At 50.8% G+C, this 21225-nt stretch overlaps 2 protein-coding genes and 1 non-coding gene across 28 annotated transcripts in view; all 3 read left to right on the top strand.

Annotated features, from left to right (window-relative positions):
- PUM1 (pumilio RNA binding family member 1) overlaps positions 1-7013 on the top strand; it is a 109994-nt gene extending 102981 nt beyond the window's left edge. For all 26 annotated transcript variants that reach the window (XM_088790829.1, XM_088790822.1, XM_088790846.1 and 23 more), the window contains 2 exons: positions 3107-3299; positions 6442-7013. In XM_088790829.1, the coding sequence (XP_088646955.1) occupies positions 3107-3299; positions 6442-6573 (325 nt within the window). In that variant the 3' untranslated portion in view covers positions 6574-7013. The remainder of the gene's footprint in view (positions 1-3106; positions 3300-6441) is intronic.
- Positions 4149-4231, top strand: LOC148755608 (small nucleolar RNA SNORD103/SNORD85). The gene has a single exon (XR_016018794.1). It is a non-coding gene; the product is annotated as a small nucleolar RNA SNORD103/SNORD85 (small nucleolar RNA).
- An 11982-nt stretch (positions 7014-18995) lies between the features above and the next one.
- SDC3 (syndecan 3) overlaps positions 18996-21225 on the top strand; it is a 38341-nt gene continuing 36111 nt past the window's right edge. The window contains exon 1 of the mRNA XM_088790819.1: positions 18996-19319. Within this exon, the coding sequence (XP_088646945.1) occupies positions 19182-19319 (138 nt within the window). The 5' untranslated portion in view covers positions 18996-19181. The remainder of the gene's footprint in view (positions 19320-21225) is intronic.

Raw genomic sequence — 21225 nt, 5'->3', positions numbered from 1 at the left:
TCCCAAACTACCCAGACCACCCAGATAGATGTCGGAGTTAGCAGAGGAGGAGTAGAAAGCAGCTACCTTACTTATACTCAAGGTTGTAAAGGGAAATATGCTCTTATGAATGAAAATATAAGAAATATTACTAGAAAATGAGAAGCTCTGTTGTAAAAGGAACAAAATGGAAATTCTAGAATAGAAAAATACATCATCTGAAATAAAATTCACTATATGGCTTTAACAGCATTTTAGAACAGAAGAAAGAGCCAGTAAAATTCAAAACAGATCAATAGAAATAAACCAATAAAATAGTGACTTTCTGACATTTTGGGGGGTGAAGCAGAATACAAAGTAAATTTTTTATTGACTTTGCATGTATAAGCACTCACGCACACACCTAAGTGGAGCTCTATTTCCCATGATTAATTCTGCTACTTAGTATGCTGTTTCATTAAAAAAAAAAATCTGGTCACAGATCACTTACGTTGATTTTTATCCTCCACAAATGGGCTGGGAACTGCAGTTTCATCAACACCAGCATAAACTTCAGACTGAACTGCTAGCGATCGTGTGTTGAGGGGGGAGCTTTTGGCCAGGTGGGATCCCATGGTGGTAGCTGCTCTACCTGCTCGCTTTCCTGAAAGACAGGTCAGTGCTGAGGGTTGAGTCCTCCACCCAGAAGAATGAGTGTCCTGTCCCCAGCCCAGAGTAGCAGAAAGTCATGTTTCTAATCCTCACTCCTTTGTAGGGAAAGTGGGCCTGGAGTGGATGAAGGTACATCCAGCCAAGCAGTCCTGAAAAGGGATGAGTTCTTTGCCTGGACATTTGGAGACGGTGACGGGCTTCGTGCTCTCTGAACCAGCCCAGTGTTCGTAACTCCCTTTTCTGCTAAGGCGTAGTGGCTGTTAGGAGGTTGGGAGGTTCGCTTCCACAGTGCCACGCCTTCAGCTCATGCTAGAATTGCATAGTACTGGAGAAGGGAGGTGGAGAAAAAAGTTCCCTATTGCCATAGCAGAGGGGAGAGGCTGTTGTCTTAATTAGACTTGATAGATTAGCTCATCAGGTTTGATACACACTTTATCTCTTAAGAAGAAAGATTAAAGAAATGTCTGGTAGGATGGTAGTTCTTAAACATTTTAGCTTGAGAATTTTGTTCTCCAAATAAAAGCATATGAGTACGAGGTGTAATAAAAAAGATGGTGAATGTTTAAATTTTTAAAAATCAGTGCAGTAAAAGACACATTGCCATTAATCCCCTTCAAAATACTCTCCCTCACTTCAAACACACTTATCCCCTCATTCTTGCCAGTTTATGAAGCAGTTCTGGAAGTCCTCTTTTGTGTCTTGACTTCATCCTTCATCATGACAACACTCTGTGTCACACATCACTTTTGGTATGACAATTTCTGTCAAATAAAACATGGTGTATCCTCATTCACATTATTCACCGGATCTGGCACTGTGTGACTTCTGGCTCTTCCCCAAAGTCAAAATGACCATGAAAGGTAAACGTTTCGAATCGATTCAGGACATGGAGGCAGCCACAACAGCACAACTAAAGACACTCACGAAAGAGGACTTCCAGAACTGCTTCAGAAAGTGGCAAGAACGATGGGAGCAATGTGTTCAAAGCGAGGGGGAGTATTTTGAGGGGGACTGATTACAATGTGTCTTATTGTAATACACTGGTTTTTTTTTTTAAAATAAATTAAACATTCACCATATTTTTTGATCATACCTCATAAGCTCAGTGTGCAAAAGCACATAACACTGAGGGTCCTTTCAGAGCTCCATAAAACAATACCCTATTATGGTTAAAAACCTCAGGAACTGGGAGTTGTCCTGGTGATGAGTGTTTGTGATGCTTATTCAACTATCCAGAGGGCTGGCCTTTGGAAGGAGTAAGACTCCACCTCTGCCCTCGGGCTCCTGGTATACATGTCCTTTTTTAGCTCCTAAATGCAAAATTAAGACCAATGGGTGAAATGTCACAGAAGCGTGTTTTGCTTCTGTCTGTAAGGAAGAATGCTGAACAGAGCCGTTCGCCCATATGGTGTTTTGCCCTAGAAAGTAATTACTTGCAAACCATTAAAAATTCCTAAGCAGAGGCTAAACGGCCATCTTTCAGGATTGTCAAAAAAGAGCTTTCTGCAGTAGCTATTTCCGAAACCTTTGAAATTCCTTTTCTATTTGAGTGTTCTGTGATCCAAAATAGCTTTACCCCCAGTCATGAACTCGTTGCAAAGCCTCCAACTGCCCACCTGCCCGCCAGATGTTCTCTCTGCCAAGTGTTGGCTCCAGTAATAACAAATATAAATATGTATTGTTCTTTTACATCACACAACTTCCTCGTGCCCAAAGAGCCACAGATGTGAGTAGTATTGGATTACAAAGCCACCATTAGTGAGTAATCAATCACTCCTGGATGGTAAATGCCCACCAGCATGGCTGTGTGTAGTTTAATCAGCCTCTAATGTGCTCCAGGATTGTAGGAAAAACTCTGATTTAATGTCACCATTCCTTTCTTTTTTCCTTTCCCAAGGTGGTATGCTTGTGAAGTGTTTAGAAATCTGGACAGACCTGTAAGGTCTTCGTGTCTTAGACTCTTTAAGAGGCAGCATGAGGTGTGTAATGAGCGCTGTGGTTCCTCTGTGTATATTCCTTCACTCGGGGCATCTGTGGAGCCTCTTAAGTGCCAAGTTGTGTGCTCAGCACTAGGGACGTAGGTATAAGTGAGACTAGTTCCTGGCCTCAATAAGCCCAGACGTGAGGAAAGAATTGGTAGATTTTGATGCTTGTTGGAATTATGCTCATTAACCAGTTCAGCTAGTAACCAGTGTCGTGAAGCTTGTGTTTAAGTCCATTCACTTACCTGGGCATGTTACCCTCATCTGTTAGGGGGCTGGGGCTGGTATCCTCCAAGACTTGGTCTCAGCCATGGCTCTCATCACAAGACACACGGCAAAAATGGAGTCTCATAGAGCCAAGCAGTTGATGAGTTAAATCGTCCAAAAGTGTTAAGGTCTCCTGCTGCTGACCCCGAGGTCGGGACAGAGGCCGCACCAGCACAGCTGGACAGGGTCCGTTTTCTCAGCTTTGTCCCTGGATTGTCTCATTACAGCAACGTTGTGGAGAAGTGTGTCACTCACGCGTCCCGTACGGAGCGCGCTGTGCTTATCGATGAGGTGTGCACCATGAACGATGGTCCTCACAGTGCCTTATACACCATGATGAAGGACCAGTACGCCAACTACGTGGTCCAGAAGATGATCGATGTGGCAGAGCCAGCCCAGCGGAAGATCGTCATGCATAAGGTAGGCCAGGCCGGGCAGCGCTCAGAGAGAAGTGGGCCCGGCACGCGGGTCCTTCTCATGCCTGAAGTGCACTGGAGGGCGGGCATCTTGCTTCCTTTTGCATTTTGTCACTAGACTATCTCACATGCTGTACTCCTTTTTCCTTTTATCTGGAGGGCGCATTGTCCCATGTTTGCCCCTCTGCTCTGTCAATAACTCACTGGTATGAAAGAATCTTAAACTCAGTCTTTGAGAGAGATTTCCTTCCCTGATCTTCAGGCCATGCTTCTGCCTCTTTGTTCCTAGGAGACCAGCTTCTCAGTCCAATAAATCAACCTGCTTGCCTTATTTCCTTTTTCCCCTCCTCCCTCTTATTCATTCGTGCCACCACCATTTACTGAATGAGCGCCTGCCTGCCCAGTGCAGAGCCTGGCCTGGCACGTTCACTGGTGCCTACCGCGTGGCAGACACCAGCACAGAGATGATCCCTGCCCTCTGTGCACAGTGGGGAAGAACGATGGAAAGCAGTGCTGAGAGCACGTGCCCCGAGTCTTGGAGGGGAAGCTTTGCAGGAGACATGCGGGCTAAAGAGGAGTTAGACGGGAACAGGGACAGACATGTGAAGTGGTAGGTGCTGTGACTGCGAGCTGACCCAGAAGGCACCCGGAGAGAGGCCCACGGTTTTAGGGACAGTCACAGAGCAAGTCCAACCAGCCCCACAGAGACCACAGGGCCCAGGAAGCCAGACACCCACAGGCAGGTCTGCCGCAGCTGTGTTTGTGCTGTGAGCTCAGGGTGCGTCTGGTCTGAACCCTCAGCCGGTGGGCTCTGAACTCACTCAGCCCTTCTCGGTGGAGGGGACGGTCGTGGTCTGGCAGTGATGAACCACTTGCCCTCACTGAGAACACGGTTCGGTAATGAGAATCTGTTATGGACTCGAGTTCTGAGCCAGACGAGGCACCTACCTCCTCCAGTTCAAAGCAAAACGAGACACCGCATTGGTGACGGCGATGGCAGGGGAAGGCTGGGACAGTCCAGAGTCCTGATGCTGTGAGGCTCATAGATCACGCGTCCGGAGGCTGGTGAAGGCAGAGGGATTGTTGGGGATGCGCAGAAGTTTAAAGCACGTCCCTTCATTCATTCATCAAATACCCATTAAGCTCACGTACTCTATAGCAAGCCCTCCTTTCAGTAGGGCTTCTGTATTGGTGAACTGGCCATGGTTATGCACAAATAATTGCAGTGGTGCTGGGGAATATCAGGAAGGGCTGTGCAAGAATGACTTCTAATGTGGGGGTACAGAGAAGGTTCACCAAGAATGACATTTGAAGAAAGCCCTGCAAACCTTTCCAGGCCGAGGGAACCTGGTGTGTGAAGGCTTGGAAGCGAGAGACAAGACAGTGTATTTGAAGAAGTAAAGCCAGTTCATTAGGGCAGGACTGTAGGGCCAAAATCACATTTACATTTCAAGTAATTGTTCTGGCTGATGAGTTGGAGGATGGGAGACATAGGAGATGACGCAGTGAGGAGACTGGATGCGAGGTGGTGGCCTTGGGACTGAAGAGAAGTGGATAGAATGGGGCTCTGCATTTGGTTGAGAGGAGGAAGAGTACTAAGAATCTAAAAAACTAAGCGTTTGCAGCTCTCACTGTTAGAATATCCTTTTTAGCGAAAGGAAACATCGGGAGTGGAACAGGTGATTACTTTTTTCGCCTCCCATTAAATCACTTAAAAACGGAGTTCCACAATATTGTAAACGTGCGCACACATGGGTGGTTAGTTTTCTTGTCTGGAAAAGGAGAGATGTAAAGGTTAAGTGGCTGGACTCATCAGTTAGCCAATCCCAGGGAGAGCTACCAAAAGCTAGGGAGTTGAATTTCAAGTTCGAATGGTGAAACATTAGCCAGCGACCCAAATGAAAGTAGCATTATTGCATCCTTTTCTACAGATGAGTTTGGGGAGGTTTGTAAATTGTCTGTGTTTGCGTAGCTCAGAATTCGAGCCAAGGACTATTAATAAGTTTCCCGCGTAGGCTCCTGGATGAGAATGTCATAACTGATGTGGGTCTGTGTCCTGTGTGGGGTGCAGGCGTGGTTTTACAGCTACTTTCCCCTTCTTTGCTTTGAGGACACAGCTAAAGGGACAGTTACTGTCCAGATGGAGCTCTCAATCTAGAGAGCATCCATCTATCCTGTCTATTTTCAGTGTTTGTGCAAGTGTGAGTGGCGAGACAGGTTAATAAGCTGCTGTTTGCTGTCTGGGACAGTGGATGGCTGAGCACGTTGTAAACTGGGTTGCATGCTGTAGCTGAGGTATGTAGAAAACTCCACGAGCTCACAGAAGAGGAAAGGTGGTTCCAGAGAGGAATCACCTGTCGGGCTGTCTGGGATGCAGAGGACTTCCCGAGTGGATCTGCCCAGGCAGGAGAGAATGGAAGAGAATACGTGCAGAGCTGAGCCGAGCCCGTCTTGGAGAGGGTGAAGGATGAGACTGGTGCAGTAGCCAGTGCCGTGAGAGCACAGTGGGGAGAGATACTCTCTGGAGGAGCCAGACAGGTGGGCTCAAATACCCGTGCTGGCCCTTATCAGCCATTTGACTTGGGGTGAGGGACTTCACCACTGTACTTTCATCATTCATCAGTAAAATGGGGATAATCACACCGCCCTGAGGAGGCTTAAATGAGTAGGCCTGGCCTGGCTCATGTGAATCATTCTTCCTGGTGTCATTCATTAGCAGCTTTCTGTGATCCTTTGTGAACTGGAGGACGGGCCCAGCTGGTGAGCTCAGGATTCACGGTGTCTGGAAAGAAACCCCTAGTGCTTAGGAGCGTTGAGGCACCACGTGTGGGGCCAGAGGGTCTGAGAGCGTGCGTCAGGAGGGCATTGTGCAGTGGTGGGGTGGGCATGGGATTGTCAGGACGCCCTTCTCGCATTCTGTCCTGGGGGTGGCCTGCCCTCCAGCCTCGGAGGTCTCACGTGCTGCATCAATGCTCAGGATAGGAGCCCCTGTCCTCAGCTAATGGGGCACTGTCGATAGCTTGGAATCAGTGAAAGGTGTTGCTGTGGGGGGCGTGCTGTGTGCACCGTGCAGTGTCGGGGAGCACACCGGGAGCCTGGCCGAGTCTGTTTTCAGGCCAGAGTAACACAAACTGCTTCCTCCCCAGATCCGGCCCCACATCGCGACTCTTCGCAAGTACACCTATGGCAAGCACATCCTGGCCAAGCTGGAGAAATACTACATGAAGAATGGCGTTGACTTAGGGCCCATCTGTGGCCCCCCTAATGGTATTATCTGAGGCAGTGTCACCTCTGTCCCCTCATTCCCGCTGACCTCACTGGCCCACTGCTGAATCCAGCCAGCAACCAGAAATGTTCTAGTATAGAATCTGAAATGGCTAAATGGTTGCTCCAGGATTACCCTCTCCAAAAAAAAGGAATCAAATCCACAAGTGGAAAAGCCTTTGTAAATTTGTTTAATTTTATTACACATAACATGTACTAATTATTTTTTTTAATTGACTAATTGCCCTGTTGTTTTACTGGTGTATAGGATACTTGTACATAGGTAACCAATGTACATGGGAGGCCACATATTTTGTTCAATGTTGTATCTATATTCCACGTGTGGAAACTTTCAGGGTGGTTGGTTTAACAAAAAAAGTTTAAAAAAAAAAAGAAAAAAGGTTTTTAACTCATTTGCCTAACAGGCAAGTTTTGCAAATAGCTCTTTCCCACCTCCTCATTTTAGTAAAAAACAAAAACAAAAAAAAAACCTGAGAAGTTTGAATTTTAGTTAAATGACCCCAAACTGGCATTTAACACTGTTTATAAAAAAATATATATATATACATATATAAATATAAAATGAAAAATTGTTTGAGAGTTGCTAAAGCTTCGGTTTATGACATTAAGTTTATGAAACTTCTGAAAATTGCCTTTTTTGGAGACTATTATGCTGAAGAAGACGGTGTAATCTGTTTTGTGATGAAGAGACATGAGTTCCCACAATGTCTTCAAGGCCGGGCGGGTGTCATTGTTTACTGCCTATTGGATTTTTTTCTGTTAACATTGAAAGGCAAAATCTTGATTATTTAGCATGAGAAAAAAAATCCAACTCTGCTTTTGGTCTTGCTTCTATAAATATATAGTGTATACTTGGTGTAGACTTTGCATATATACAAATTTGTAGTATTTTCTTGTTTTGATGTCTAATCTGTATCTATAATGTACCCTAGTAGTCGAACATACTTTTGATTGTACAATTGTACATTTGTATACCTGTAATGTAAATGTGGAAAAGTTTGAATCAACATAAACTCGTTTTTTGGTAAGAAAAGAGAATTAGCCAGCCCTGTGCATTCAGTGTATATTCACATCTTTTATGGTCGTAGCATATAGTGTTGTATATTGTAAATTGTAATTTCAACCAGAAGTAAATTTTTTTTTCTTTTGAAGGAATAAATGTTCTTTATACAGCCTAGTTATATGTTTAAAAAGAAAAAAAATAGCTTGGTTTTATTTGTCACCTAGTCAGACAGTAGCAAGATTCTTTCTAAATGTTATTCAAGATGATTCAGTTCACAGTAGTGTTTTTTTTAATCCTAAAAAAGTAATGTTTTGGTTATTTTGTGACAGTCAAAAGGACGTGCAAAGTTCAGCCCTGCCCCTGCTTTCCTTACAATCAGAGCCCCTCACCTTGTAAAGTGTGAATCGCCCTTCCTTTTTGTACAGAAGATGAACTGTATTTTGCATTTTGTCTACTTGTAAGTGAATGTAACATACTGTCAAATTTCCTTGTTTGAATATAGAATTGTAACACTACATGGTGTACATTTCCAGAGCCTTGTGTATATTTCCAATGAACTTTTTTGCAAGCACACTTGTAACCATATGTGTATAATTAACAAACCTGTGTATGCTTATGCTTGGGCAACTATTTTTTGTAACTCTTGTGTAGATTGTCTCTAAACAATGTGTGATCTTTATTTTGAAAAATACAGAACTTTGGAATCTGAGTTTGTGCTTTAACTTTTCCCCCCCAATATAGTGTCCCAGGACAGCCCTTTCCTTATTGGTGCCCCTTTTTTTCCACTTTTTCATTTTTGTTTTGTGAGGGGGAGAGAATTGGGTAGGGCCGTGGTGTTAGACTGATGGTTCTTGAACTCACTTTGACCCAAAGATGTTGGGTTTAGCCTGTCCAGTGCTTTCAAAATCAGGATACACATGAATCCAGATTTCCAGCTTCTTTTGAAAAATCAGAGTATCACCTCCTTGGGCCTGGAGTCTGCACACCCGTCTTGGAGAGCATGGTCAGAAAGCCTGTGTGCACCGCGGTTTGCCCTGTTCTCTCCTGGTCTCACTGCCTCTGCTGGCCCTGGCAGCATTTGTGAGCCTGGGGTCTAGATTAGAATGCGATCAATTACAAAGGTCTCCCAGCTGAGTTAAGTGTTGGCATCTAATTTTCCAAGGCGAGGCTGTAGGTATGGCATCTGGAAGACTGTCCAGTCCGTCCAGGCCTCCCCTCTCCCCTTTCCTCTCTGGGTCTGTTCCCCCCTCACCCTGCCCACCGTGCCCAGGCTGTCCCAGTGTCCTCGCTTACTCATCCTCCAACTGGGGACCTTCCAGCTTTTAGTACAAGAGGCTCTAGCCCACTATGGTCCCTGTCAGCTGTGCCTGAGGGTGCCCACCTTCCCTTCTTCATTGCCTTTGCTCCAGAAGCTGCTTTGGCAAAAACTGCCACTGAAACTTTGGTCTGTGTTGGCAATTTCAGGATGGGCTCAGCTTGAGAAGCCAGGTGGGAACCATACTATCTCATGTCTGAAAGTGGAGCCTCGGGGTGGCGGCAGAAGGGAACTTTGCATGGTCCCCTCTGAAGGCTAAGAGACAGTCACTAGCAGGCAGGCCCTGTAGTCCCCGGGGAAAAAAGGGACGGGAAGGAAGCTGAGATAAGCAGGTTTCAAGTCCTTAACCTGGTTTTGCTTCAGTGACTGGACAGGTCCTTCCCCAGCCTGCTGCTGCTGCAGTGGCCATTGCGGGTCCACCAGAAAGCATGCTGGGGGCACTGCAAACTGGCTCTGGAATTGGCCTGGGTTCAAATTCGAATCCCACCACTCATTGTGTGTACTTGGGTGTTACTTTGCCTCATCTTTAACCGAATTCCTTGCTGGAAATGGATTAAAGGTGATAGATATAATACGTATATGTGGATTGCTTCTCACATCATGTCATGGAAAGGTACGGCTGCTAAATAATCACGGCTTTACTAGACCCTTGCAGAGGCAGTGCAGAGAAGTTGGCTTGAATTTCTTCCCCATTGGCCTGCTGTCCTTGTGACCTTGGGAGAGGTGAGCCTGCTTGAGCCTGTTGCCTCTTCTGTAAGATTAGAGCTGGGGTAGGATAAGATGGTTAATAAATGTCAAGTGCCTGGCACGTAGTAGGCACTCACATGATGGTTTTCTTCTTTTTTATCTGGAGTGTTTTTACTTAAACTCGGGGGGTTTTTTCTCTCCTAATACTTGCAACATTTAATGAAATGTTTCTGGTGTTTTTTTAATGGCAACAAAGCAGAATACTAGCTTAGAAATGTGATTACCTCTTCCCGCCCCCCTCTCCATTATCTCAAGCCTGTGTCTTTGAGGCCTAGGGAGGCTGTTCAGTCGGACAAGTACAGGGTTTAATTTCCACTGCCTTTTATTACCTGGGTCGTCTCTCTGAGGCCAAGTTTACGTCTCTGAAATGAGGGACATAATAGTACTTACGTCAGAGGTTGGTTGTGAGGATGAAATGAAGTGATGGAGCTTAGCACAGCACCCCGCACCTTCGTATAATAAATGAATGGTATTTATCATTTTTTAACTTTTGCATTCCTCATCCAATGACTGTGCACAGGTTTTGGTGATAAAACAATCCTTGTCCATTATGTCAAGAAGTTTACAGAAAGTCATTTATTAAGAACCGACTGTACCAGGCATCTAACGAGCTGATTGCTATTAGGTTGGTACAAAAGCAATTGTGGTTTAAAAGTTGTAAAATAATTGCAAAAACCGCAATTACTTTTGCACCAACCTAATGCGTTCTTTCATTCTTCACAGCAGCCCTAAGAGGAATGGGGTCATCCCCATCTCATAGATAAGGGAACAGGTTCTGGGTTCAGAAGCAAGTCTGGATCAGACCAGCCCTGGGCCTGCGGCTTTTCCCCTTGGCGTAGACCCCTCCCTCTGCAGGATTGAGTTTCATGGAGCGGGCTGAAGTCCGCTCAGCGTCTACTTCCTCATTTACTGGCCGCCATAACTCAGTCACCAAGTCTCCCCAGAGATGTGATGATGTCCTTGGCTGCCACCAACTAGATACCTGCATTCTTGGTCTCTCTTGCAGACTCCCTCCAAGATAGATTCCTCACACCATTTCTATAACAACCCTTTACCTGATCACAGTTCTTTACAGTTTACAGAGCTTGTTCATATTTGTCATCCCTTTGATCCTCACGAAAGCCTTAGGGAGTAGGTAGGGTAGAGGTTTATCAGGCCGTTATAAAGATGATGAGTTTGAAACTCAGGCCACACTAACCAAGGAAGGATTTTATCTGAAGTTTCTGACTCCGAGTGCAGTGCTCTATCCATGCCATCTTACTCTTGCCACCTTCCATCAGCCCCAGGAATAACTGTCCTCTCTTTTGAAGTTGGGTTTCAAGAGCTGTGGGAGGCACTGGAGAAGGAAGCATGTGGGGAAGGAAACCTGTGGCTTCATGTTGTTACCAGCAGTAGCCACACGGGGGTGCTGCTGCGCAAAGAAAGCATTAGAGTAGCGTCGTCAGGACTCAAGGCGCCAAGGTCAGGGCTGGGATGGTTTTCCTCTGGCTTGAGGGCCTCGGCAGTGGAGTTACCAGTCCCACCCAGAGACCAGAGGCCTGGCATCTGCCCATAGACCAAGCTTACCTGCTTTTTCCTCCCTCCCCAGCTTCTCCTGAGTATAGGGCTATTCCCTTTCTCTGGCTTAGGATGGCGGTGTATGGTCACAGATCTGGCTCATAGGCTCTAGCTTTGCCTTTGACTCAACTGTGTTACTTCTGGCAAATCACTGACTTCTCTGGGCCCCAGTTTCCGCAACTCACCCAGAGTGGCAGCCTAGCCCTGCCATCCCCACAATGCTGGTATAAGGTCAGATTTGGGGCTGAGGAGGGCAGCCCTGTGCCTCTGTTACTGTGACCTGAGGCCCTGGTGCCCGTTTTCTGGAGCCACACCCAAAGTTTCAAACAACTAAAACCACCCAGTCTTTTTATGACTGACAGCTGCCTGGCTTCAACTCCCGGCTCCCCGAGCCCTGCTGACCTTTGTAAGTCATTTGCCCTCTTAGAATTCCTCCCTTTCTTCATCTGGAAAATGGGGATAATAATAGTCTTACTTCACAGGGTACATTGGAAGCACTTGGCACAAGGCTAGGCACATAGTAAGCCAAAAATAGTTACTATTATTATTACTATCTCCCATTTTTCCCTACTATGTTGGGGCCCTTAGATTTTCACTAGGGTGACTAATTTATCCTGCAAACTGGGATACTTTTCATCCTGAAAGCAGATGCACTGAATTATTAACACATGTGGTATCCGCCCTGTACGGGCCCCGCCCTTGTGCATGTGGAACGGGGCTGCCTGGAAACAATAGGATATTGTGAAAAGGGTGGAGTGTGGCTTCCAAGATGAGGCCACACACGACACTAGCTCCAGCTCGCTCTCTCTAGGATCACTGGATCGCTTTCTAGGACTCTGTGCTGAGGTTCACATGGGGAGGAAATGAGGCCTCCTGCTGTTAGCCAGTATGAATTTGTTAGTCAGACTTGCCATCTTGGAAGCAGAGACCCCCTCCCCTCCTCCCAAGCCTTCAAAGACTACTAGCCTGGCTAACATCCTGACTGCAGCCTCAGGAGCGACTCCCCCCACCCCACCCCACCCCAATGAGAACCACCCAGCTCAGCTGCTCACCCACCATCTCCTGACCCACAGAAGCTGAGTGAGATACTCCATGCTTGTTGTTTTAAGCTGCTGTGTTTGGGTGGTGGCGGGTCTTTGGGTGGGGTTGGACCAGGGGCTCCCAGGAGGCCCCAGTGGAGGGTGCCCACCTCAGGCCTGGAGTGTACCAAGCAGGGATTACATGTCAAATAATGGCCGATTGGAGTGTGACTGTGGGTCTTGCCCTGAGCTGGGTGCTGTCGCTATTCTGTGTTACCTTGTTCACCTCCCTCAAACTGTGGGAGGTTTGCAAGTTATTTGCTCTGTTATTCCTCCCTTTCTCTCACTTGCTGTAACTTCCATGAGAGAAAAGTGGCCCCAGGTCACTGACCAGGAAATGGCAGGCTCAGGATTTGACCCCAGAGTCCCCCAGGCCTCTCCTCAGACCCATGCCAGCAGAGTCCCTCATTGCTGTTGCCCTCTGCCAGGCCCTGTCCCAGGGCCACCTGCATTGTGCTGGGAATTATGTGTGTTCTCCCAGATCTGATCCATTTACAGATGAGGAGACTGAGGCCCAGGGCCAGGGAAGTGACCTGCTCAGGACCACCCCGCTGGTAAGAGACAGAGCAGAGACCAATCCCATGTGAATAAAGCTCATCTCCCGCCCTGGGATGCCAGCTCTCTGGGAACCTAGATCTACGTCTGCCTGGCCCACAGCAGAGGCCTGCATGCTAGTTTCTACAAATCTCAAAATCCAAAAAATGCACAAGACACATGAAATATCTCAATGACAGTTGTGTCTCCTCAGATTCCATGGCTTCTGGGCAAGAGGGTCTCCCGCCCCCTCAGTCCTCCCCTCCACCCCCTGCCAGGCTGCAGGTCGTTCTCCTGTACTCTCCTCTTTGGGTTTCACCAGCTGGGCTGCTCTAGCCACAGAATGAGGCGAGAAAGAAAACATATTTTTAGAGAGGCACTTTTTTCTTCCAGACACATGATTCCAAATGTGTAATTTATTCCCAGAAACGAGGGTGTGTTAGTGGAATGGCTTCTGGAATGGCAGTGCCCTCCTCCAGCCCTCCTTTCTCTCACCATCCTCCCCTCCAGTCCGCTCCTCTTCCTCCACCTCCCCGCTGCCCTTTCCTCTGTCTTCCTTCCCTCCCTCTCTCACTGGGAAGAAGGCAGGTGTGAACACCCCTCCTAGGCCTGGGCTCCCCACCCCCACAGCCAAATCCTAGCCCTGTGATCTTGAACTGGCTGCAGCTGGCCAATCCAAGGAAAAGCTTGAATGAAGGTCTTGCTGGCAGGTCAGTCCTACCCGGACTTTTTGCAAACAATAGGGCAGTTGGCTAGGAGAAGTGGGTGGGAGTGAAGCAGCCTGTGGCTCTACCACAGATGTGACCTTGGGCCAGTCTCTTCACCTTTTGCGGCCTCAGTTTTCTCACATGTGAAATGGGTAGATGGAGTGGGTGGAGTGTGGACAACAAGACAAGGCCTCACATGCTCTGTCCATTCTAGGTTATGATGAACTAGCCCCTCATCCAAATATCTGACATCGGGATCCTCGAGCTGGAGCTCAGGACCTCAGAGCCCCGCCTTCCAGATGGGACTCAGCCTCAGTGTGGTCCCTTCAGAGCACCAATTCTGCAAGGCTGTCCTGCCATTGCTCAGTGGAGATGGCACCACCACCCTAAGCCTTTCTAGATTTGCTCCAGGACACCCAAGCCTTCAGAGTGGTGTTAACCCCTCCCTGCCCAGTTCGTACCCTCACCCCCTCCCTTCTACTCCCCACCTCCCACCCCAGGACTTTGCTGGTCTCAGTCAATGGTATTTGGAATAGTACTACAGCTGGGCTGTGGGCTTTCATTCAGAGGCAAATTTAGTGTAAAATTCATAAAACGTAAGCTTCGTAGCCCCTCCTCTGCACAGCTCCCGTCCAAGGCCTTATCCCTAGTTTTATATTCACGATCCTCTCAAATTGCATCGCTTCAGACCCCACAGAATTGGAATCCCCTCCTAATTTCATCCATACCCAGCTTGAGGTGCCAGAGCCCTCCTCTCCCTCCTCCCTGACCCCACCCCCCAACATCTGGCCTGCCTGGCACCTGGGCCAGACCTGACTAGACAAAGGTTTCTGCATCCTGCTTGGGTCTCTGTGAATTCTACTCTCCCTGTTTCAAGGCCAGCCCAGCCACACTGTGCCCACAGGTCACTTAACTCAAAATCTGACTTACTTTCTCCCTTCTCCTCTCTCTAACCTATACCTGCCCTGAGGGGCCTCCAGAGAACACTTTGCACACAGTTTGCACACCCCCGGGCACAGACCTAGGACAGGCCTGGGTTCAAATCCTGACCCCATGCTTCGCAGCTGTGTGCTGGGGAGGTAGGGGTTGGTGTCACCCACCCCTCACCTTGAAAGGACTTGCCTGACACACAGCGGCCTCAAGACAAGCTTGAAGTATGACCCTGTGAGACCCTCACACAGTCAGGTCCCTTGGATGGACAGGGGGCTCCCCACAGAGGGACGCCCCCATGGATGGAAGCCAAGCCCTCCTACTGCTTGCTCTGGTCCCCCGCAGGCCCCAGGGATGCTCAGAGCAGCCCATCAGCTTACCCCTGAGTGTCCCCAAGTTCCCTCTGTAAGCTCTAGATCAAGAATCCTCTTACCAGAATCCTGTTCAGTTCCTGAGCTTTGGGGTCACTGACATCAGGACGGCCATCACTTAGACTTTCTCACAAGCACACCTGGCCCTGACTGTCATCCTGAATCTTGGGTAAGATTGGAAGTTGTGATGGAGAAGGTGGGTGGGAGGGAGCAGGCTGAGGGTGTGGGCAGCTCAGGGGTGACAGGGACTTGTTTTCCAAGGCCTGTGATAACCTTGAGACAGATCACAAAGTCCCCCTGTGCCCACAAGGGATGTCACAGCACTGCACTCTGTCAGCATGCCCCTGGCTATGCAACCTGGGGCAAGTCACTCAGCTTCTCAGAGCCTCAGTTTACCCAACTGCAAAATGGAATGAAGTAAAGAGTGAATGCACACATTGTATTCACCGTGGGCCAGGCTCCACTTGAAAGGTGCCCAAGTGTTAACTCATTTGGTTCTCATGGCAACAACCCTTGGAGGTAAGTATGCTTGTTGGTCCCAAATCACAGGACTGTGGCGAGGAGGGAATGAGAGCATTTCTGGCAAGTGCTCAGAACAGTGCCTGGTGGAGAGGAAAACGTAAGTAGACCCTGGGTCTCATTGCATGGCAATACTGAGTTCCAAAGTATTGGAACCAGTCTGTTTAGCTAAACCTCTGGGGACAGGCAGAGTCAGGCAATAATTACTGAGAACCTACTATGTGCCAGGCCAGGAGATGTAACTGACGAAGGGGCTCAGGTGTGAAGCTCAGAGATGCTGGCTGAGCTCTTCCCCTCCCTCTGCTCCTGGTTAGTGCCAGGAGGCCCAGCCAAGCACAGAGAAAGGTCTGATGGGGTGCATGGGGGGACAGGGTGGTGGTGGTGGTGGTGGTGAGACCTGGGTGCCAGGCATGCCTGTCAAGGATTATCTGGGTTCCAGGCTCATCTGAGTATGTCTGTGCGTTGGCTGTGTCCATGTGACAGTGTGAACCCCTCACGGACGCTAAGTCATTCATCAAACACTTCCTGACACTCCTCTGGACCTGGCATTAGAGTGTAACTGGTAAGAGCCTGGGTCAGGATCGCAGCTCTCACTCACCAGCTGTGTGATCTTGAGCATGTCTCCTAACGTCCCTGCACCTTGGTTTGTCGCTTGTAAAGTGGGAATCATGTCAGTGTACGTTGCATAAGGCAGTGCCTGCCCTAGAGCCAGCTCTGCTGAGCCCTGCGATTATTGTCCTCTGTGGACACTGAGGGGCCCCACTTCTGGGGACACAGATGGTAGAGACTGAACGCAGGGTGGGGATTGCAAGGATGGGGCTTGTCCAGGGTGCTGGGCAATAGTGGGGCCAGCTGTGCCTGAGGGAGTCAGGACGGCTTCCCAGAGGGACCAAGTGGGCTGTGGGAGTTATGCTGAGAGGGGGGCGGCAGCAGATGCATGCACAGGTGGTGATGGCAGGTGAAGGGAGACCCTGAGATGCTGGCATGTGACTCGGTCGCACAGATAGCCATGCGGGACAGTGACTGTATGGATGCAGTGTGCTGGAGCGCAGGTGATGTGTACATGTGTGAACCCCAGGAGAGCCGGGCAGGGGGCTGAGGGGCAGGATGATACCCCTCAGGGGCCCAGACCAGGCTCAGTTCTGGCTGTAACCAGTATCTTTGAGGAGCAGCAGGTGGCGCTCCTGGCCTGCCCAGCCCCAAGATTCTACCCCCTAACCCTTCCTCCTCAGGATGTCAGGGAAGACGGGCTGCTGCTCCCCGAAGCCTCAGAATTGTCAGGAACTCCTGAAGATGGGCTGTGCTCACTGCCCACCTTGTACATGGAGACTGTCCTGATGGTCTCCCTGATAACTAGTTTTCTGAGCCTTGCATACCTCCCAAGACAAAGTGCTCAGTACTTTTCAGAGTAGCCACTGCCGTCTGTGTGGCCAGCTCCAACTGTTCTAAAGTCCTTCCTGACACCGAGCTGACATCTGGCCTTAACTCTACCCTTTGGGAGATTCTCAGAACCAGTCTGTTCCCTGAGCTTGTGGCAGCCCCTCTGGGAGGTGACTATCTCTACCTCCAGGTCCTTAGAAGCATCGTCCCAGCTACCTTTCCTGAACCCCTAGGACAGTGGCAGGGAAGAGCTCATTTGCTCTTCACAACCTGGCACCTGGCACTGGGCCTGGTACACAAGGCACTCAATTGATATTTGGAGAATGAATGAATGAATCCCATGTGAGCCTTATTTCTACATTACAGTTGGGAAACCAAGGCTCAGAGAGGTAAAGTTACTCCTTCACTGCTGTACTGCTCATAACTGGCAGAACCAGGGTTTGAACCCAGGTATTTGCCCAACCCTGAGTCAGAGGTCTTCAGCTCCAAGTTGTGCTGTCCTGACTAGAACGAGCTCCTTACATATTGGGCCCTGTCAGCCCCGCTCTAACCCATTTCCCCAATGTGCCCAATGGGTTAAAATTCCTAAAGGAATTTGGGAATGGGCTTTCCAGAGGCTGGGACCTCAGAATTCCTAGGGAATTTTGAATCTCAGAGTTGGAAAGTTTCCCTCCCTTCCTCTCCAGGATCTCTGCCAAGGGTAATTGGCCTGGCCTTACGTACTAGGGATGTGGCTCTCGCTCCCACTCAAGGAACACCTCCTAATTCAGCTCCACCTTATGTGGAGCTGCTGTTTGTCCTCTGGACCTCCTCCCAAGGGCCCTGAAGGACAACCCTGGGTCCCCTGACCCCTCAAAATCATGGCTGGTGCCTCAGAGTCTGCTCCTCTGGGACCAGACCCCTGGCCCTCTCCCCTCTCAGTTCCAGCTGTCCTGGTTTCAGTTCCCTTTTCCTCTGGGGAATTGTTCCAGATTCAGCTCAATTCAGTCCCTATTTCCTAATGGCAGGCTCTACACTGGGTGCCGGGACACCAGCAGAGAGCAGAGATTTCCAGCCTGCCATCGTTAGCAAATAACCTCCCCGCTCAGGGACTCAGTTTCCCCTCGAGGCAGTAGAGATGATGACACCAGCTTTTTCGTGGAGCTGCTGAGAGAATGAAATGAGATAACTTATGTAAAGCACTTGGAGCCACGCCTGGCATGTGGTCAGGGCTTAATAAATATTCACCCCCTTTCCACCCAAAACACCTGGGTGGGGTGAGCTCAGGTGAATAGGAAACACATTCATTGATTCAACAAATTGATGTTGAGCCCCCACTGTGTGCCAGTCTCTGTGCTAGCAGTATTGACACAGAAGTGAACAAGACGACCCAACCCTGCTCTCCTGGAGCTCCTGCGCTCCAGGTGGAGACTCAGATGAATAAGGAAAGTGCATGGGGATAAGTACAGCAGATGGGAGTAAGGCCATAGAGACAAATGCATGATGACCGAGCAGGGTAAAGAAAAAACCAGCCACTCAGGGACATACTTATTATACCACCTGCACTGGGGAGGGGGGGATGTCCATTCTACCTGAGGAATCTGAGTCTCAGAGAGGTGGGGCCGCTTGCCGGTGGGGAAGCAGATTGTCCTCTGCAGACCCAGTGACAGGGCCCAGAAGTCAACACCCAGCAGATGCAGAGGGGAGACTGAGACCCAGAGAGGGCCTCCTGGTCTGAGGTCACCCAGCCTGTCGGTGTCCTGGAGATGTCAGTGCTCAGTGGTCTTGGATGACCAGGTTTTGGGAGTGGGCGATGGGTCCTGGAAAAGCCATGTGAACCGAGCCCCTAGGGGGAGGCTATGATCACACAAATGCGACCCATTTACTCAGACCCTCAAAGGAGCCAGGACCGACCCCCCAGCCCCCATTTTCACGCGGGATCCCTCAGGACAGTCCGAGGAGGCGCGTTCTGTGGGATCCCCATTCTCCAGTCTGAGGCTCAGCGTGGCAGGGTCCTCATCCCAGGTGGCACAGCAGCCGACTGAGTCCCGCTGCCCCCACTGCGGCGGGGACGGGCTGTGCAAGGGCGCGGGGCACGCAGGGCCCACCGCGCGCAGGCTCCCGGCGAGAAGCGGGGACGCTGGGGACGGAGGGGGGCGAAAGGCGGGTGGCACAGAGAGGGCAGCGGGTGCGAAAGGCGGGGATCGCCGGGCGGGGGGCGCGCTCCGCCCTGCCCCGCCCCTCCTCCCTGCCCCGCCCGCGCTGGGGGCGGCCCGGCGGCGGCAGCGCGCGCTTCCTGCGGGCGCCGCGGCTGTGGGCGCGGAGCCGCGAGGCGGAGCCGGGCGGCCGAGCCGGGAGCCCCGAGCAAGCCGCGCGTCGGTCCAGCCGCCGGGCCGCGCCGCCGCTGAGCAGCCGCCCCGCGCGCCGCGCCTCGGGAACAAAGGCGCCCGCTGCCCGCCGCCGCCGCCGCCGCCGCCGCCATGAAGCCGGGGCCACCGCACCGCGCCGGGGCCGCCCACGGGGTAGGCGCTGGGGCCGGGGCTGCGGCCGGGCCCGGGGCCCGCGGGCTGCTGCTGCCGCCGCTGCTGCTGCTGCTGCTGGCCGGGCGCGCCGCGGGGGTGAGTGACGCGCGCCGGCCCGGGACCCCGCGCCAACCGCCGGTCCCCTCCCCCACTGCGTTCCCCGCCCCTCCCCGTGGGCGCCCCCCCGGATGGCATCGGTGGGGGAAGGCCACCCCCGCCGCCGGGCGCCTTGGAGGAGCTTGTTCCGCTTCCTTCTGGGACCCCCTCCCCAGAGGGAGGCCCGGCGAGAACCAGCACTGCTCCCCCTCTTCAGTGGCTCTGTGAATCCGCCTCCCCGCCGATGAGGGGCGCGGGGAGGGTCTGACCGCGGGCTGGGGGTCGCCGGGCGCGGGGCCAGGGCTGGGTGTGTCTTGGGTCTGGATTGAACGTGGCTTTTGCTCGCGGGTGTGCCCAGACCGCGGCCACTTTTAGGGCATCGAGTCTGTTCTCCCTACTGGGGGAGGGTGTGCATTTGGTTCTTCCGAGGGTCGATTTGATGAGGGCACTGGTGGCCCAGAGAGGGGGAGGGGTGGAGGGTGACTTGTCTGAAGGTGACCGGAGGGGGTGAGTGAGGGTGACTGTGTGTGTGTGTGTGTGTGTGTGTGTGTGTGTGTGTGTGTCTGTCCACTTCATTGAAGGGTGCTGGGACCTGTGGGGTGTGTATAGATGAAAGGGATGGGTGGGTGCCACCAGGTCCTACCTGTGTGTGTGGTCGTGTGAGGGTGACCCATTGTACATGGTGTGTACCAGTGACAGGGCTGGGTAATGGTTGGCCATGGCTGTGTGTGTGCCTGCAGGGGAGAGTGTGTGGGAGGGGCGTGTGCCTGGACCCAGGGGAATGTGTGTATGTGTGCATGTGCGTGCAGGTGCATGGGTGACCCTGTGCATGGGGCATGTACCCCTCGGGGCCAAGTGTGAGCAGGTAGAGGGGTGTGTGTATGCATGAGGTCACTCCTGAGTGTCCCTTAGAGTGACCGAAGCAGCTGGGGGGTTGAGCTCTGTCCCAGCTCCATCAGGGGAGCTGGAGAAGGTGGGTGTAAGGAGGAAGGGCCATCTCCCCCTCTTGAGGAATTCAAGTCTCAAGTGAGTTCCCCCATGGGCACATGTCCAGAGCCTGGACTGTGGGTGAGCTGGGGTTTCTAGGCCCAATCTCCTTGGTTCTTTCCAGGAGCTATGCCTGTCCTCTGTTCCCCAAGCTGAAATGGACCCAGGCTACCTGGGCAACCCCTGAGTGCCCACCCTATGCCTGCAAATCTCCTTGGGTCTCAGTTGACCAGTCTGTAAAATAGGAGGAGGACAGGCAGGGGCTCAGAGGTTGCTTCTCAGACAGATGGGCTGCTCACCAGCCTTCTCCATCGGGGAGCTGTGAGCTGGGGGTAAGGGAGTGCTGAATGCCAGACTGAGTACCTGCCTGGTGGCTAGATGCCTCAGCCCCAGTTCTCCCCTAGATGGAGTGAGAAGAGGTCCCTGGAAGCAACAGAGACCCACTCCATCCTAGCAGCTGGGTCACTTTCTGAGCTACACTTCTGGAAATCAAAGATTTGGAAATCACACAGCCTTGGGTTCAAATCCTGCTACTGCCACTGGTTTGTGGTGTGACCTTTGACAAGTTGTCTCACCTCTCAGAGCCTCCATTTTCCCCTCTGCGAAATGGGGCTACTAAGACCTTCCTCAGAGATTAAATGAGAAAATGTGTGTACTCATCCTCAGAAGGAGCTCAGTAAATACTTGGTATATAGATGATAGACTTGGAGGTTTAGCAGGAATCCTGAGCTGTGTGACCCTGGGCAAGTCACATCCCTTGCTGAACAACAGCTCCTTATCCATAAATCAAGGCTAATAAATAATGCCCCAAGAAGTGGTGGAAGGCGTTAAATGAGAGCACATGCAGTGACATGCTCCAGTGTACTGTAGGGCTCAGTGAGGCAGGGTGACCCTGGATCCGAGGGTGAGGTAGTGTAGT

The sequence above is a fragment of the Rhinolophus sinicus genome, chromosome 14, assembly GCF_057876585.1.
Source record: "Rhinolophus sinicus isolate RSI-liver-muscle chromosome 14, RSI-T2T, whole genome shotgun sequence".
Classification (NCBI taxonomy): Eukaryota; Metazoa; Chordata; class Mammalia; order Chiroptera; family Rhinolophidae; genus Rhinolophus; species Rhinolophus sinicus.
Note: the sequence above shows the minus strand (reverse complement) of the source record. Positions and strands in the feature narration are given on the sequence as shown.